The following is a 16,761-nucleotide window of genomic DNA, read 5'->3' on the forward strand; positions in this document are numbered from 1 at the left end:
AATATTCAACTATTATTAGTTTTCAGGCACCTAAACTTTCTTAGCAGAAAGGCTTCAAGATTTCAATACAGTGTTCTGTTGCCTGACCTATCACACTGAGTTATCACTAAAAGACTAACCACAACAACAGAGACAGGTAAAATACCAACACTGCACCTTACCCCAGCAGTTTATACTGGAAATGGTTTTTTTTACTGTGTTCTTTTCTGATGGAGAATGGGACACAACATGTTTTGATTCAGAAACACAGTTCTCAGTGCCTTGTGAGAGCTGTAGTTTAGGAACTTTATGGTCCAATTGTTTTCTGTACATTAGGCTCTCTAGTCAGACAATGAAGTATTAGGTATTGTGGTACCTCCATTTTGTGTTCTCTAGCTTTATCTTTATGTTCCTCTCCCACTCCCAAGATGAGCTAACTGTAACTAGGGATTCCATTTTCTGTCTAATTGAGATCTCAATAATCCAATTACTTAAGACCAGCGATTACTGCTAGTTCCCTTCACTCTCATAATACCTTGACTACAGCTGCTTTTAGATCTTCATCCTTATAGATTCTTCCATCTTGCCATGCAGAGAGGCAGCTCTGCCTCAAAATCTAATGACTGTCCCGTTATTTTTCAGTTACTATGGCTTTGAATTTCAGTCTTATGTGAAGATAAGCCACACAAGCCTCACACTCATACTGGAGTGTCTGATATGACCCAGATCACCTTCTGCACTGGGTGTTCTTATAGAGAACACAAAATTTCAGTCATAATGCTGTCAAAAATTGAGCCATGCTGTGCACAGCACACCCAAGGAGTGACAGTTTCCAATAGGTCAGTACTAGGCCAAATCTGAATAGTGCCCTTTATCATTATATTTATTATCATTATTATATTTATATTATAATTATCATTATTCTTTCCTGTTAGGGTGGTGAGGCACTGGAATCGGTTGCCCAGGGAGGTTGTGAGTGCTCCATCCCTGGTGGTGTTCAAGGCCAGGCTGGATGAAGCCTTGGGTGGGATGGTTTAGTGTGAGATGTCCCTGGCCATTACAGGGGGGTTGGAACTAGATGTCAACCCTAACTATTCTATGATTCTATGATCATGGGCAACAAGACTTCGCTGGCAGGAAAAAGACAACTGCCAAAAGTTGTTCATCATGACAATCAAGTAACTTAGAATCAGCATTAAGGAAATCTGATTTCCCTGTATTTGTGTCATGAGGCTGATTGGTTCTGGCACCTAATCCCGGACAGGTCTAGCCACAAGCTAAAGCTGATCTCGCCCCAGCTGCTGCCAGACGGGCGAACAGCCACCTCTCTCCCCCTTCTCACAGCTCCCAGCATGGCGCACCCGCAGGGTGAGAGCTTTGCTACTCCCGCTATGCCCCAGAACTTGCCAAACTAACTCGAGCCGTTCCAACGGCCCGGCACAGCCCGCCGCGGCGCCAGCCGGCGGGGAGCGGTGGAGGGGGCAATGGGACCCCCCCGCCCGGCGCCGAAGGGGCCGGCCCGGGCCGTGCCTCAGGTGCGCTCCCACCCGCCGCGCGCCGCCACCTGCCGCCGCCCCGCCCCCGCCTTTCCGGCCGCTGCCCCGCCGGCCGGTGCGCGCCTGCGCAGTGCGGCGGCGCGGGGTGGGGCGGGGGTGCCGGTGCTGCCGGCCGGTGCCCGGCGCGCGGGCGCGGCTGCTGGGAGCGGGGCCGGGAGCGGGCCCGGGTCAGCCGGGGAACGGCGCCCGCCGGGCAGCGTACGGCGCGGGGCGATGAGCTCACGCAAAGGTACCGCACTGTGCCCGGCCGGCGGGGAGGGAGCGGGGCCGGGGGGGGCGGCTGCGTGGCCGCCGCCGCCACCACCACCACTCACGCCGGCTCCGATCTGTTCTCTTCTCCCCGGCAGTGCTGGCGCTGCAGGCCCGCAGGCGGCGGCCCAAGCAGTCCGCGGCTGCCGGCAGGAGGGACAAGCACCCGCCGTCCCACAAAAAGTGAGTACGGGGACCCCCGGCCCGCCGGGACACCGCCGCTGCCTGCCCTTCCCTCACGCTTCCCTCGCGCCCCACGTAACGGCCGCCCGGGCGGTCCCACGGGCCGGCCCCGGTACTTCGGTTTCACGCGGGAGTTCCCCCCCGCCCGCCAGGACAGACGGGGAAGACCAGAGCGGAGCAGAGCGGAGCACCCTCCCTGCCCGCACCGCCCCGCACCGCGCCGCACGGCGGCCGGGCCCGCCACGGGGGGGTGCCGTCGCGTCCCAACGGGGATCGTTCGCAGCGCTGGCCCCGGGCTCAGCCCCCTTCGGCGGGGCCTCCACTGTCGCTCTGGTCTTCAGAAGCCCCTGTTTATCGTGGATCCTAACTGACTCGGGCTTCACAGCCCTCAAGTCCCTTTTGAGTCGTCGTCCAATTCACCCCGTCTTTGTGGTCTTCTTTCCCTCCTTGTGCTTTCTGTTACGAGCGTTCTCTCTGGCGGCATTGTCCCATACGTAGTCAGTCCTGTTCTCTTTCTGCCTGATACACCCATCCTGCTCGCTTCCACCTGCTCGGTACTGGCAATTTATTCCCGGTCCCCAGATGTGTCTAGCTGCCAGCAGTGCCGATAACAGTATTTTTTTTGGTGGTTGTTTAAATCTGTGTTGGTCTTGCGGAAAGGGACAGAAATCGTGGTCTGCTCCCCCCGCCTTCTCTGCTAACTTTTCATGTTCTTGTCGTTTCGTCTTTTCTCGTTCTCATAGCGCCTGTTTCCACTGAACCATGTAGGAACATTCTCCCATCTCTATAGTGTTCTTGCTTTAACTACTCTTTTGTAGGCTAATATGTCTTTGGACTCCTCCCGATTTTTCTTTTTTCTCCTAGTAGTGTTGTGTGCTTCCCTCCCTAACTCTTACTGTATTTTGTTCGGTGAGACTTTATTGGTGACTCATTAAGTCACCAATAGGCTCTTGTCTTCGCTTTTGTTCTTTGGTGATTATATCTGCCTGCTTTGTTCTGAGGGAACATACAGCCTGATGTTCTTCATCCCCTTTTCCTCCTGGTTGGCCAGTCTGTAGAACTGGGAAGGGGTTTATGATGTATAGATGGATATATATGTGATGGGGTAAAGATGTTGCTGTGTGCTATGGCAAATGATTCAAGGGGAAGATCGTCTTCTTTCTGATTTTTATAGAAGGAAATGCTAATACATCCCAAAAAAATCTCAAAAAATCGAGGTTTGATTTGTTCGTTGGTATGGTATTGTTTTTTTGTTGGTGTTTTTTTAGTTACAACAAATGCGCTTTTTTATTTTTCCCTTTGAGATGGGTAAAAATAATGTGAGATGAAATGTTGGTTTAGTGGTTGTCAGGTTTTGACATTTTTTGTGATTGTGTTCACATCCTGTTCTACTACTGCTATTTCCTCCAGTGTTGTATGAAAGCTGTGTTACGATTTCAGTTACATGAATTTGGAGCTATTTCGATGGAAACAAGCTTTTATGTGCAAGATATGTGGTCTGGTTGGAAACATGGGACCCGTGTTTCCAAACTCTTCTGGAAAGTCAGTTTGTAACCTTATATGAGTTTTACCACTTTGACAGCAGAAACGGGTTAAATTTTAGTGTACCTCTAGGTTCAGAACTGTTTATGCCGCTTTCAGTTAAGACTTAACCACAAGGTTATTAATAAACTTCTGTTCTACATAGATGTTACTGTTTAAAACACTTCTTAGTAGGGCTGCCTTGGCATGTCTTGCTGAAAGAGTTTGTCAAAAATTTGCTTTCACAGACACTTAGCAAGCCCAGAAGTGGTACTCTCTTTGTGTTTGCTGAAGAAACTGGCTACTGTTAAGTCAGGGTGCACAGTCAGTAGCTGGACATTTGCCATACTGAGTCGGCATTTCCAGATGCAATGGTCCAATCTGTTGAGTTGCCTCAGGAAACAGTGGTTTTGCTGTGGTAGACAACAGAGCAGTCATTTCTTTTCTGGAACTTGTGTTTTTTGGAGACTTTTATGGAGACCTCCTAATCTGTTTTATGCTTCTTTATGAAAGAGAGACCATTTTCAAGTTTTTTAAGTCTCCTTGTATGTGGCTAAATAGTTTAGGCCCCCAAAGTAAAGCCAGCATTAGACATTATTTCAGAAGACAATCTCAGCAAAGGTGTCTATTTTGTCCTGTTCCTAGCCTTGCTTTAAATTCAACTGCTTCAGGATATACTTGTGTGTTAGAGGCATACAGTTTCTCTGATGTACATCAAATGCACAGTAGCTGCAAATGAAAATGTCTGTTGGAGGGGTGGATATTCTATACTGTAAGTTCCCTGTAGTGAATTTGTTCACTATGTGAAAATTGTAACTTAGTTTTGAATCCAAAGCTGGGTTTTTTTTTAAACTGCAGTTCTTAGGAAGACTGTCCTCTGCTGGGTCATAGCTTTATGGAGCAAGTTCCATTGTTGCTGGTAACAATGTGCTTTAAAGGAACTGCAGGATTCCTCTTCTGGAATTGGATAGGAGAGTTATATCACATTGTAGCTTACTTGAAGGCTTTTGTTTGAAGAGTATTAAGATGATGACACAAGAAGAAGAAAAGATTACAGTGCTCTTTAACACCGAATAGCTTTTTGTCCATTATGACCTTAATTGCTGTAGAAGGCTGTGAGCTGGTCCTGTAACTGCTCAGTGTTGACCTCTTAAATCAATGATGAGAAGTGGTAGAGGTGAATGGATATAATAGGGTGGAAAAATAAGAAAGCGGAAGTTAAGTGGCTTGTGTTCTGAAGAGAAAGCACTTTGTCTTGAATCAAGACTACATCTAAAATTGCATGAAATAATACAATCTACTTGGTATGACTTTACTTTGAATGCAGCCATCCAGGCTTCTGAAAAAGAAAAACATCTCACTAGTTAACAGTTAAGATAACAGCACTTGATTTTGGTTGTAACAGATGGATTTGCATGTGCTGTGTACATACTCCTTATGTATTTTTTTAGTTGGACAAAAGATTAATCAAAATGGTTAATTCGGGTCTTCTGTGAGTTATTTCTCCTTAAATGGAGATTTGCATTGAGAGAGGTTTTGTATGTAAAAAAATCTAGGTGATGATGTATGCAGAGAGGATTGTGTTGAACACTTAAACACAAAAGCATAAATCCAGGTATCAAGATCAACTTTTCAAAATTCTGTTTTCTTGTGGAGTAGGGATTTTCCTTTTGTCTTTAAGCAGTACTTTACTACAGGTGAGAGGCCATGTGGTATTGCTTTATAGTGGTGAAAAAGCATACATGGTAGATAATACTGGAAGAGCCAGATTTCCATACTGTGCACTTCCAGATAACTGACTTATTGAACCCATACATATTGTATAGTTATGAAGGTTTTGGGTATATGACATAACTATGGAATCTTAAATGTCTGAAAAGAATTCACTGCTTGCTTTGTCAGTGCTTCTGTCCCACAGTGTTTTTCAGTGTCTTTCAGTAAGTCTTTGAGGAGAATAGTGCACAGTGTTGCAGTGCACTATATGAAAGTCCAGCTTTCATTAGCTTCATTTATTTTCTGCTTGTGGAAGCTTAGCAAATCCTCCCCAGGTTTTTTCACTAGCTTTTTTCCAGGTGTGAGAGCATGAGGATGGAAGTGTGCATATGTGAAATGTGTGGAATGGACTTTTTTGACCACCTTTGGTGTGATGCCACAGCATGTGGATATCCTAGAGTGACTGTATATCTTAGGGTGAATTGGCTTGGGAAGTCCACTCAGTGTTGTTAGGAGTATTTACTCAAAATGTGATGTTGATGTGAATTGCTGCTCTTGCCTTCCTTCTTAATAGCCTTTTGTCTTCTTGCTTAGAATACTTTAATCGGAGCTTTATCTTCCAGTTTCTGTTAAATTTTAGTATTTCATTAATCTACCTGTACTTCAGGGCTGATTTTAGTTGTATAGATATAATACTAATAGGTATTTTGTAAAGTAGTAAATAATGGCATATATCGAGATAACAGGAATGTAAAGAAGGCGTTGTGACATGTTTGATCTTGAATGTCTGAGTCAGTCGATACTCACTTTTGTAATGTGATAATTAAACACGTATCTAAGACTGTGGGATGAATTGAATCTAGATAAATTTCAGTGTAAAGTAGGATGTTTATTACTAAGTGTGTTCACCTTTTTGTTCTGAGCTCTGTGTCACATAGTAAGAAAACATCCTGCAGCTCTATTAAACTTAATTTCAGAAATGGGTATGGCTCCAGAATTTCTGATATTCTGTAGAGGTCTACTTGCAGATTTGTATAATGAAAGTAGTTACTGTAATGTAGGTGCCAGAGCATCTCTTATCAAGGAATTATGTGATCATACAAATATGCCAAGGTTCATGCCTTGTTCATAGAACAGAAGCTGTAAGTTTGAAGTGACCTTGAAATATCCTCTAGCTTAATCTTTTATGGGAAGGGGAACCTGGATGATATTGTCTAGCACCTTGTCCAGCCACATCTTGAAAATCTCCAGGGATTGAATGTTCTCACTGTGAAATTCTTCATTATATCAAGATGAAACCTCCCAGTGCAACTTATACCTATTGCCGCTTGTCCTTTCTGTGTGGCTCCTTGTGAAAAGAGAGACTAATCCTCTTTGTAGCCACCCTTTAAATATTGGAACACTGTGAGGTCCCCCCTGAGCCTCTTCTTCTGCAAGGAGAAGCAGCTTAACTCCTTCAGTCTTTCCTCAAAGGGTTCTCCAGCCCTTTGATCATCTTCATGGCCCCCCTTTGGACCTTCTCCAGTTTGTCCATGTATTTTTTCAGCTGTGGGGACCAGAACTGGACACAGTACTCCATGTATGACCTGAAAAGTGCTGACTAGAGTGGGATGATTACATCTCAGCCTCTGTTAATAAGGCCCCTGTGGATGTAGCCAGGGTTGGTTTTGCCTTCATTGCTGTGGTGTAGTTCAGCTGAGTCGTGTTCGGCTTTGTTGTCTGCGGGGGTGCCCAGGTCCCTGTCAGCAGGGCTGGTCTGCAGGCATACACATCCTAGCCTGCACCAGGCTTCTGGGTTATGTCAGATTCTGAACAGGCAATGAACAAAAATGCCATCCTGGGACCTGAATTTCATTTGTAATAATTTTATTTGATGAAATAACATTGGTTTTAGTATAACGGTTGTTTTATTAAGGAAGGTAAACCGGTTTGTCAGGGTTATGTTAAGCAGGAGTGCCTGTGTGGGGGAGGGTAAATGACTACATTTCGTGTTTGAGATCATAGTGAGATGAGCTGTCGGGGTGTAATAATTCATGAAGATCAGGGCACTTGTTCTGCAGTGCATTTTTATTTTTTCATCTCTTATTTACTGTAATTATTGAGTAGGATGTACTGTAATTATGGAGTAGGATGGTAATAAATTTTGTGGATGGGATTTCAAAATATAAGCATCCATCTATGCCTTCCCTTTGTTTGCAAGATGGTGACAGACTGCAGAAGCTATAAACTTTTTTTAACTACAATTTGACATTCTGTAACTGAATAAATAAAAATGCCAGGTTGTACAACAGTTATAATTTGGTTTGATACAGACTGGACCAAATCAAATTAATTTTTGTTTTGGATAACTTTGCTGGATTCGCACACACTAACATGAAGGAAAGAATTCCTTTATTACTTGGCTTCTTGATGGTGTCCTAAATACCTTTGTGATTATTTCAGTGGCTTAGTGTGTGTGAAAAAAAGATTGGAAGCCATGCATGCAGTCCTTTCTGATGGCCATAGATTATCCAGACATAGGGCAAAAGTCAGACCTGGAGAGAAGCCTGTTCTTGTCATGGCTATGCTAAATTTTCACCTTTTTGGTTGCTGCCTTGCAGCATGAATCTTCTCAGAGTTTGTGGTCAGTCCCAAACATTTTCTGAAGTATTAAGAGTGGTAGAAGTGAATGTGTCTAGCTAAGCTAGATGTTCCGGTAAGAATTTGAAATGTGGGACAATAAAAACATTCAATCAAAACATTGTATTATATTAAAGTCTCCATTTATTCATTTAGAGGAGAACTGCTGATCGATCCTGTTGAGAAATGGGCACAAGACATTTGATTTACTCCTAAAAGACAGGGATTTTGTATTTGAAGTCTTATTTTTGTTTTAAATCCTGTTCTTGTTTTTTGAGATTTTGGTCTTTAAGGATTGTCATCTTTTCACCAAGAAAGCTAATGGCAAAGGTGAACAATTACTGCATTAACTAGTGAACTGTAAGGCAGTAATGGAAACTGCATATGCTTCTTGTAGGCATACCTGTACTTTGAGTGGTTTCACTGCTTGCTGATCTGTTTGTCTTCCTAGTGCCTGTAATAAAAGAGTAAATCTATACTGAAAACCGTTTTCATTTGGTCTCTGGCTGTGATTGCATAAGACAATGAGCTTTTGATAGTAAGCCTTATCTAGCTTCCTCTTCCTGTTTTCTCATGAGAAAATGCTACTAGATTTTCTACTATGCACACAAACACCTATATACATAATTGTGTATAAATATGTGTGTATAAATAAGTTAAATATTTTAATCCTTGTTTGAAGGAAGGCTGTGTCTAGGTATGGATAAGGAAGGCCAAAAAGTTAGTGTACAGAAAACTAGAGAAGTGTTTCAGTGCTTCAAGTGTGTTTGTTATGCTTAGACAAAATAATAATTCTGTGTTGTGGCAACTAAGTTGTTTTTCTTAAAAGCAGATACTATCAGGTAGTTGCTGTGCCCTTGGGTATTTGCTGATTGGGTTTTGTTCACCCATCAAAGGCTACAGGTATGCTTCTGGGGCTTCCTGTATGAGAATGACCATGATCGCTGACAGTCCTGAGGTGGTCTTGGAGCTGTTCCTCAATTCTAATGCGTGTGAGGTTGTTGTTGGGATTTTTGGTGTAGGGATTTTTTTTCCTCTTTTCCCCTTTCATTTTGTTCTTGGCATCATTTAGTGAAGAATGTCAGAGAAACTAATGCTTAGTTTTTAAGCTTTTGAAGAGGAGAGCTAGGAAAGATTTGCAAGGATAACACCTAAAGTTAACCAATGTCTAATGAAAGCAAATAAAGTTACCTCAGTTCTCTACAGAGGAAAGGGACAGGACTGTTAAAAATGAAAACACAACTATATAGCAGTTGTATTCATAATCCTTCCCTTTTCTCACTGATTACTCCTGTTGTGACAGTTGCCCAGCTCTTAACTTGATAATTTGGCTTGTATTTTAATAATCAATAACTAATTATGTACTAACTGCATATGGGGAATTTGGGATGGGCCCCATTTTGCTAGGGTGTTTTTAAAGAAAAGATTTAAAAAAGCTTTTATTAGTATTTAAATGGACATAAATTGTCTATCTGTTTCTACAATTCCTAATATTCTTGTCTTTAAAATACTGTTGGTCTCAGCCTTCATATATGTGAACTGATAACCCTTGCTTTCTGTTTTTCCTAGTGAGTTAACAGTTGCAGTGCATTGTAAGAGGGATGGTTCTACTTAAAGTTGGCAGAGCTTTGGTAGCAGTCTTCCTCCTGTACCTCCCTTTCTACCTGGGTAATACAGCTTTTAGGATGAGCTCTGCTTTTGGGACCTATTGTGTTGGAATGGATTTCTGACAATGCACAGAAGGTATGTGAAGAAATATCTAGAAGGATAAGCATAGTGTAATAAAGCACATTACAGACCAGATTGCAGCAGTCTGTATCTGAGTCTAAGATAACCATAGACATAACTCTTTGTATTTAACAGAAGGCATTATGAACAAGCTTTTTGGCTGAAAAACATGGTCTAAGTTTCAAAGTGAACTTCTGTAAAGGTAGTAACTTTTTATTTGTTACATGTGTACTGTTATTAATTTAGCCTACACGTTTGGAAATCCTATGATTTAAACAGTACATATATCTAAATTGTGCATATTCTGGTTTTGTCCAGCAAAGCAGCTGGCAGAGCTTGACTTTTATATCAAGGTCTTGTATAATGAAGTAATGTTCTGCTGTCTGAGTGTTTCACTGCAGAAATCTTGCTTTGAGTGTTAATGCTAAAGTAATCTTATTTTGAACTTGTTTGTTAAAGGTGAACCACAGAATAGACTCTGGTGAAATAATGCTTCTAGACAATATTAATGCCTTGCTGTTTTTTTCCTCAAGTGAAGTTAGTCGATTAAAAATCAATACTTTGAATGTAGGAGATTAAAAGAATCAAGGGCTTCAGTTGCCTTGAGCTATTGTCAATGCTTAGTTTGCAGTTTTCTAAAATGGGAGAATTCCATAGTTAGAGGTCAATGACATTTTCCTATCCCTGAGGAAAAAATAGAATATCTCTGTTGTTCTTGTTGCAGCAATAAAGGTCAGAGCTGTCTAGGTACAATATCTGTATCTTAAATTCTGATATTAGAAACAGCTTTTAGAATAGTTAGGGTTGAAAAGGATCTCAAGATCATCTAGTTCCAGCCCCCCTGCCATAGGCAGGGACACCTCACACTAAACCATCCCACCCAAGGCTTCATCCACCCTGGCCTTGAACACTGCCAGGGATGGAGCACTCACAACCTCCCTGGGTGACCCATTCCAGTGCCTCACCACCCTAACAGGAAAGAATTTCCTCCTTATATCCAATCTAAACTTCCCCTGTTTAAGTTTTAAACCGGTACCCCTTGTCCTGTCACTACAGTCCCTGATGAAGAGTCCCTCTCCAGCATCCCTATAGGCCCCCTTCAGATACTGGAATGCTGCTATGAGGTCTTCACGCAGCCTTCTCTTCTCCAGGCTGAACAGCCCCAACTTCCTCAGCCTGTCTTCATATGGGAGGTGCTCCAGTCCCCTGATCATCCTCATGGCCCTCCTCTGGACTTGTTCCAACAGTTCCCTGTCCTTTTTATGTTGAGGACACCAGAACTGCACACAATGCTCCAGGTGAGGTCTCACAAGAGCAGAGCAGAGGGGCAGGATCACCTCTTTCGACCTGCTGGTCACGCTCCTTTTGATGCAGCCCAGGATACGGTTGGCTTTCTGGGCTGTGAACGCACACTGAAGCTGGCTCATGTTCATTTTCTCATCGACCAGCACACCCAAGTCCTTCTCTGCAGGGCTGGTCTGAATCTTTTCTCTGCCCAGTCTGTAGCTGTGTGTGGGATTGCTCTGACCCAGGTGTAGGACCTTGCACTTGTCATGGTTGAACTTCATAAGGTTGGCATCAGCCCACCTCACAAGCATGTCAAGGTCCCTCTGGATGGCATCCCTTCCCTCCAGCGTATCAACCGGACCACACAGCTTGGTGTCATCGGCAAACTTGCTGAGGGCGCACTCAATCCCACTGTCCATGTCAGCGATGAAGATGTTAAACAAGACCGGTCCCAACACCGATCCCTGAGGGACACCACTCGTTACTGGTCTCCAGACGGACATTGAGCCATTGACCACAACTCTTTGTTCTTTATCCACCAGTTCTCTCTTATTCACCAGTTCTCTCTTGTTCTTTATCAGCCAGTTCTTTATCCACCGAGTGTCCATCCATCAAATTGATGTCTCTCCAATTTAGAGAGAAGGATGTGGCGTGGGACAGTGTCAAACACTTTGCACAAGTCCAGGTAGATGACATCAACTGCTTTACCCTTATCCATCAGTTCTGTAGCCCCATCATAGAAGGCCACCAAATTGGTCAGGCAGGATTTCCCCTTAGTGCAGCCATGCTGGCTGTCACCAAGCACCTTGTTGTTTTTCATGTGCCTTAGCATGCTGTCCAGGAGAATGTGCTCCAAGATTTTGCCAGGGACAGAGGTGAGACTGACTGGTCTGTAATTCCCCGGGTCTTCCATTTTCCCCTTCTTGAAAATGGGGGTTATATTTCCCTTTTTCCAGTCATCGGGATCTTCACCTGACTGCCATGATTTTTCAAATGTGATAGCCAGTGGCTTAGCAACTTCATTCACCAGCTCCTTGAATATTTTACTAATATTCAAGCTGTACTAAAATTATAGTGCTCTTGTATTCTAAAGAAAATTCTAAAGAAAATTCTCTTGTGACATCCCTTTTTTTCCTTTGCGTTGATCTGTTTCTTCTAATTTTCCCTCTTACCCCAGTCATTTCTCTGTTTAATAGTTGTGCTTGTGTCCTACTCACTGCCCTCCTGCTGTTGCTCACCTGTATGTGTCATTATTCCTTCTTCATAGAGTGAGACACATATGTTTGTATAAGATCATTATAGAAGAGGTTCTTAGGTAGTTGCATGGAGCCTGGAGTGGGGTGTGATGAAGTGCTGTTTCTGTGACTGGTTGCCTGAAAAGTTGCTGCAAGGGTTAAAAATACGCGATTAAGCTGTGTCTTGGAGAGAAGGTACATTTGGTGGAGCAGGACTACTTCTTCCAGAGTGCTTAGGAAAGAAATAACCCTGAATTCCTTTCCAGGGCCTTTTGAAGGTTGGGCTTCGGCTGTGGCTTGCTCTGCTGAGCTGTGGGACTGCAGAAGTGTGCTAAGGCAACTGGTTTTACTTCTTACACCTGCCAGAATCTTGAATACGCAGAGATCACTGATCACCTTTGGTGAGGATCAGTTGGGCAGCTTGTGTTTATGTATCCTGTGGAAACAAAACAGTAGAACACTGAATTCTAGAAAATAATAAGGCATAAGTTATTAAAATCCAAGTAGGAAGTCATTAAAAGAATGCCATTCAAGTGCAGCTAAGGCTGTAGTTAAGTAAGGTACCTAACAAGACAATATTGTTTAAACCAGGTTTTGTAAATGGCTATTTTAATGTTAGAAAGCTAATTATAAAATGTTTTAAAACAAACTGCTTCTATATAAACTTTAATATATTTGTGCTCATCTTACATGGTTCACATCTTAACATCTCAGAAAAGATGATGTAGAACTAGAAGATACTCAAAGAAGGAGGGAGTAAAGGTGATTGGGGATATTGGACAGCTTCACTTACGACTAATACTTTTTAGTTATGTAAAGGTAGTTAAGGAGCGTTTTGACATGCCTGAAAAATCATTACTGGTATAGAAAAGGAAGAATGATTAACTTGCCATTTTTCCATTACAAAACGGTGGTATCCAAAGAATGACTTTCATGTAAAAAAGAAAGACACTTCTTTTTATACAGTACGAATAGCAGAATGTGGCTTTGCAATATGTTGTAGAGGCCAAATTATAGATGGGCTTAAGAAGTATGAGTGGACCACTGGTAGTTCTTAAGTATACTACTGCAATTTGGTTTTTCAAGCCAGTGTTTGCTGAAGCTCTGTCATGTAAATTTGCCCTAATGTAGAGTGATCCATTTGTATAGTCATCTCTAAACACATTTCTGTCACTGAGTGAAGTAATACTGATGTAGGTATGTATTTGATTTAAATTACTGTGGCAGCTGTTAGATTATTAAGGCCACCTCAGTAGATCACTTGCAACGTCTGATAGTATGCGTAAGCCTGACAGTATTTGTGAGGCTAGATCCAGACAGGGCTTGGGTGATCCAGCTTGTGGCACTCCTGTACCTGGCTCAAGATGGAGCTCTGAAACTGGAGTTAGCTACTAAATCTGAGTGAATCTGTAGAGGTGTGTGTTTGAGAGGAGCTTTCATAAACCCAAGCACAATAAGGTAATGGAGGAGGGGTGGGGAAAACATGCCAAGGAGAGCAGAATGCTGAAGGAATGGGTGTGCCTGAAATGCTGCTTTTCCGGTAGATGCTGATGCCATCTGCAGGTCTGAGTTTGATGCCAAAATGAGCCTGGGATTTAAAGTCGTCAGTCTAAGAATTTAGGTTATTTCCTCTGTTGTTGTGAACAGCAGCTCAATAATTCACTCACCTGTGAAATAAGAGTTAGATGCTTGAGGAATTTCAAGCTTATTATTTCAACCTGCTGTGTGCAAGTGTCAGTTATGGGGTTATAGGTCATGATAGGCTTTGGCGTGTAAGGGATGGCCAGTAACTTTATATCTCTTCTGTGGAATAATCAAGTCCAGCAGACTGAAGGAGTTGGATGACAAGTGATTAAAAGGGAAGCGTTGTTATCAAGTTTCACTAGTACACGGGTATCAGCATCCTGGTTGACTGGAGCCAAGTGACTGAGTTACAAAACAAACATGGTAGTTTGGTCAGAATGAGGCTGTTTGGGTGATTAAATGATTTTGCCTTTTAACGTGGTAGTCACAATTCAGCATTTTTATGAAAGACGGAGCCCTGAGGAGATCAAAGACTTAAACTTCCTTTCAAGTTCCTCTTTCTTGTGTGTCAAGGCACAGTGTGATGGGTCCCTGTTGCCAGAATCTGTTCCCAGGTGAATATTTTAACATTTTAGCAGTGTCAGGGAAACGTGGGAAAGACCAGGAGCTTTACGCTCCTACTATGAGTTCTAGCTCAAAAGAACAGGAATCCTCTTTACAGATACTAGTATCTGAAAAGAAAAAAAAAACTCGTTTTTTTTCTTTTTTCTTTAAGGTAGTCTGTTGCTTGGGGTGACCTGCTTTGTATATGTCAGTATACACGCTTTATATAAAACAATATGTTAGTAACTTGGTTTTCCTGCACATGTTGGTGTCCAAGACCATGGTGCTGGTCCTAGACATTTAACTGAATTCTATTCAAACGCTGTTAGAACATCGCTTCTCTGTTTTTAATGTCAATTAGAGATTTTAATATTTTTTTCTCCAAGAAATGTTTGCTTTATAGCAACTTGTAAGTCTTGGATTGTGTCAGCAGTGTTGAGGTGATGCACAGCAGTTCTGGTGGTTGCGTCCAGCACTGTGCATTTTATAGAGTCACTCTTTAATCAGGGACAGGCAGTCCTGGGAACAGGCAGCTCTGTGATGAGCTTATTGCTGTTGCAGGCAGACATAATCTGGGCACACCAGCCAGTCAAGGCTCTTGAGAGGCTGGATGTGAAAAACCAATGTGTGAATCTCAAGTTGACTGTAAATGTGAGATAGAGCTATAAAGAATTAGGCTGAGGCTACCACTATGTTTTAGATCACCAGATACCTGCTAGATAACTACTTTGGTGTTTAGTATGGATCAGTTATTTCAAAGTATTGCATTCTCACTGCTAATCCAACTTGTTTGGTAAATCCAGCATCTAGAAACTAGGCTAAAACTATTTATGCAATAGACAAAACCTGGTTTTCACCCGTTGTCCAAAACAAGTATTCAGAATTGATTAGTTACCTAAAAATGTTGCAACAAATCTCTCAAACTTTCTGCATATGCTATAGGAAACACGGTGTAAAAAATTATTTCTGCTGTTCTGATTATTGAGAACTGTATTCTCTAATGTTTATTTCTAAAGTCAGAAAAATCAGTTTTGTATAACGAGAAGATTTGCCTTGGGAATAAAGATGTTATTCTTTTAAAGTGCTCATTTTGATCTAATTTTGTGTTTCCAGAATGACTCTTGCTAGCTTCTGTCTCACAGGATGCTATATCTTGTCCTAATTGTAGCATTACAAAAACTTGAGATGATGTGTAAGTAGACCAATGTATTTGCAATGCTCTGCTCTTTTCCCACTTTAAAACATTCAATCACCATTTTAGATAATTATGTCAAGCAGTAAAGTCACCTTAAAAATAAAACTATGAAAAAGGTAAAAGAAAGCCATTTCATGTTTAACACTAGAGAGTTATGTGGCAGCAAAAAGTCATCTTTCCAGTTTATTTGTGAGATTCACAGATAGCTAAAATCACTTTGTGATATCTTCAAGAAGTGGGGAAGGAAACCTCACTTTATCTTTCTGGAGGACATACTTTTAAGCAGAAGAGTGTGACTGATTTTTTAAATCAGAAGGTGGCATTATTTATGTTGACAGTATCTCTCTTAAATCCAAACAAGTATGTAATTAATTATGATAAAAATAATGCTGATAGTGCAAGAGTTAGCAAATACTTAAAAAACACAATCCAGAACAAATGGGACCTTTCAGAGTTGTTCCATTAGGAGGTGATGGAGAAAATGTGGAGAACTTGCTTGTCCTGTTAGTTTATTCAGAATGGTTTTAAGGGCAATAGGCAATGGAACTGAACATGTGCCAGCTCTGTCCTAATTACAGTTCACAGCCTGAAGTATTAAGTTGAATTGAAACTGCACATGGTTTAAATTAGTGTGTTAAACTCTGAACTGTGGCACACCAGGCGCTGGCATGTTTGATTTAGCAACATTCTAGCTTTGCAGCAATCTCCAGCAGGAAGATGTGTTGATAGCTAATGCTCAGAGCCTGTTTTTCAGAGCCCTCTCTCAGATTTTGTTCCACAGCAAAATTTCAGGTTTGACACCATGAATTTTACATTGGTAGTAGAGGAGCTGTTTGAAGATAACATTGCAGTGATAAGAAAAATACTGTATTGATTTTTCCATGTTTGTATCCTTAATAAGTTTTTTCCCTCCATAGTTGATTCTGTGTCAACTCTGCCAATATTTTATTTTTGAGAAAATGTGTATGCTTTACTTCATATGTACTTCATATGTATACCATACTTCATATTGATATAGCTAATAAATAATGAATATGTGCGTGTAGGTAAAAGAAATGCCTTTATGTGAGAAACTTAACTTGTGAGTCTTTAAATGCCATTTAAGCTCAGTACATAAAGTCTTGTAACACTCTACAAAGGTAATAGTCTAATAACAGGGATGAAGGGTGTAATCTCTTAGTGTTTCAGGAGAGGCTGCAAACAATGAAATAGAAAAATTGTTCCCCTCTCGCTTCTTTGCCTAATTAAATTGCCTTTCTTCATAGGTTTGCTTCTTACGGTATTCTCATCAAAACATGACAATGTTACAAGCAAGTGAAATAAAAACAACCAAGCTGCCTTGTGTCTGTTCTATAAAGATATACTTTCC

The 16,761-nt window shown here is 41.8% G+C and overlaps 1 protein-coding gene across 5 annotated transcripts in view; it reads left to right on the forward strand.

The window, feature by feature from the left end:
• Positions 1-1,633: 1,633 nt before the first annotated feature.
• SRPK2 (SRSF protein kinase 2) overlaps positions 1,634-16,761 on the forward strand; it is a 150,989-nt gene continuing 135,861 nt past the window's right edge. For 4 of the 5 annotated variants that reach the window (XM_065666340.1, XM_065666372.1, XM_065666366.1 and 1 more), the window contains exons 1-2: positions 1,634-1,764; positions 1,883-1,967. In XM_065666340.1, coding sequence (XP_065522412.1) covers positions 1,749-1,764; positions 1,883-1,967 — 101 coding nt within the window. In that variant the 5' untranslated portion in view covers positions 1,634-1,748. Of the gene's footprint in view, positions 1,765-1,882; positions 1,968-16,761 lie in introns of those variants that run through there. The other variant, XM_065666349.1, reaches the window with a different exon arrangement.

Source organism: Lathamus discolor, chromosome 1 (assembly GCF_037157495.1).
Source record: "Lathamus discolor isolate bLatDis1 chromosome 1, bLatDis1.hap1, whole genome shotgun sequence".
NCBI lineage: Eukaryota > Metazoa > Chordata > Aves > Psittaciformes > Psittacidae > Lathamus > Lathamus discolor.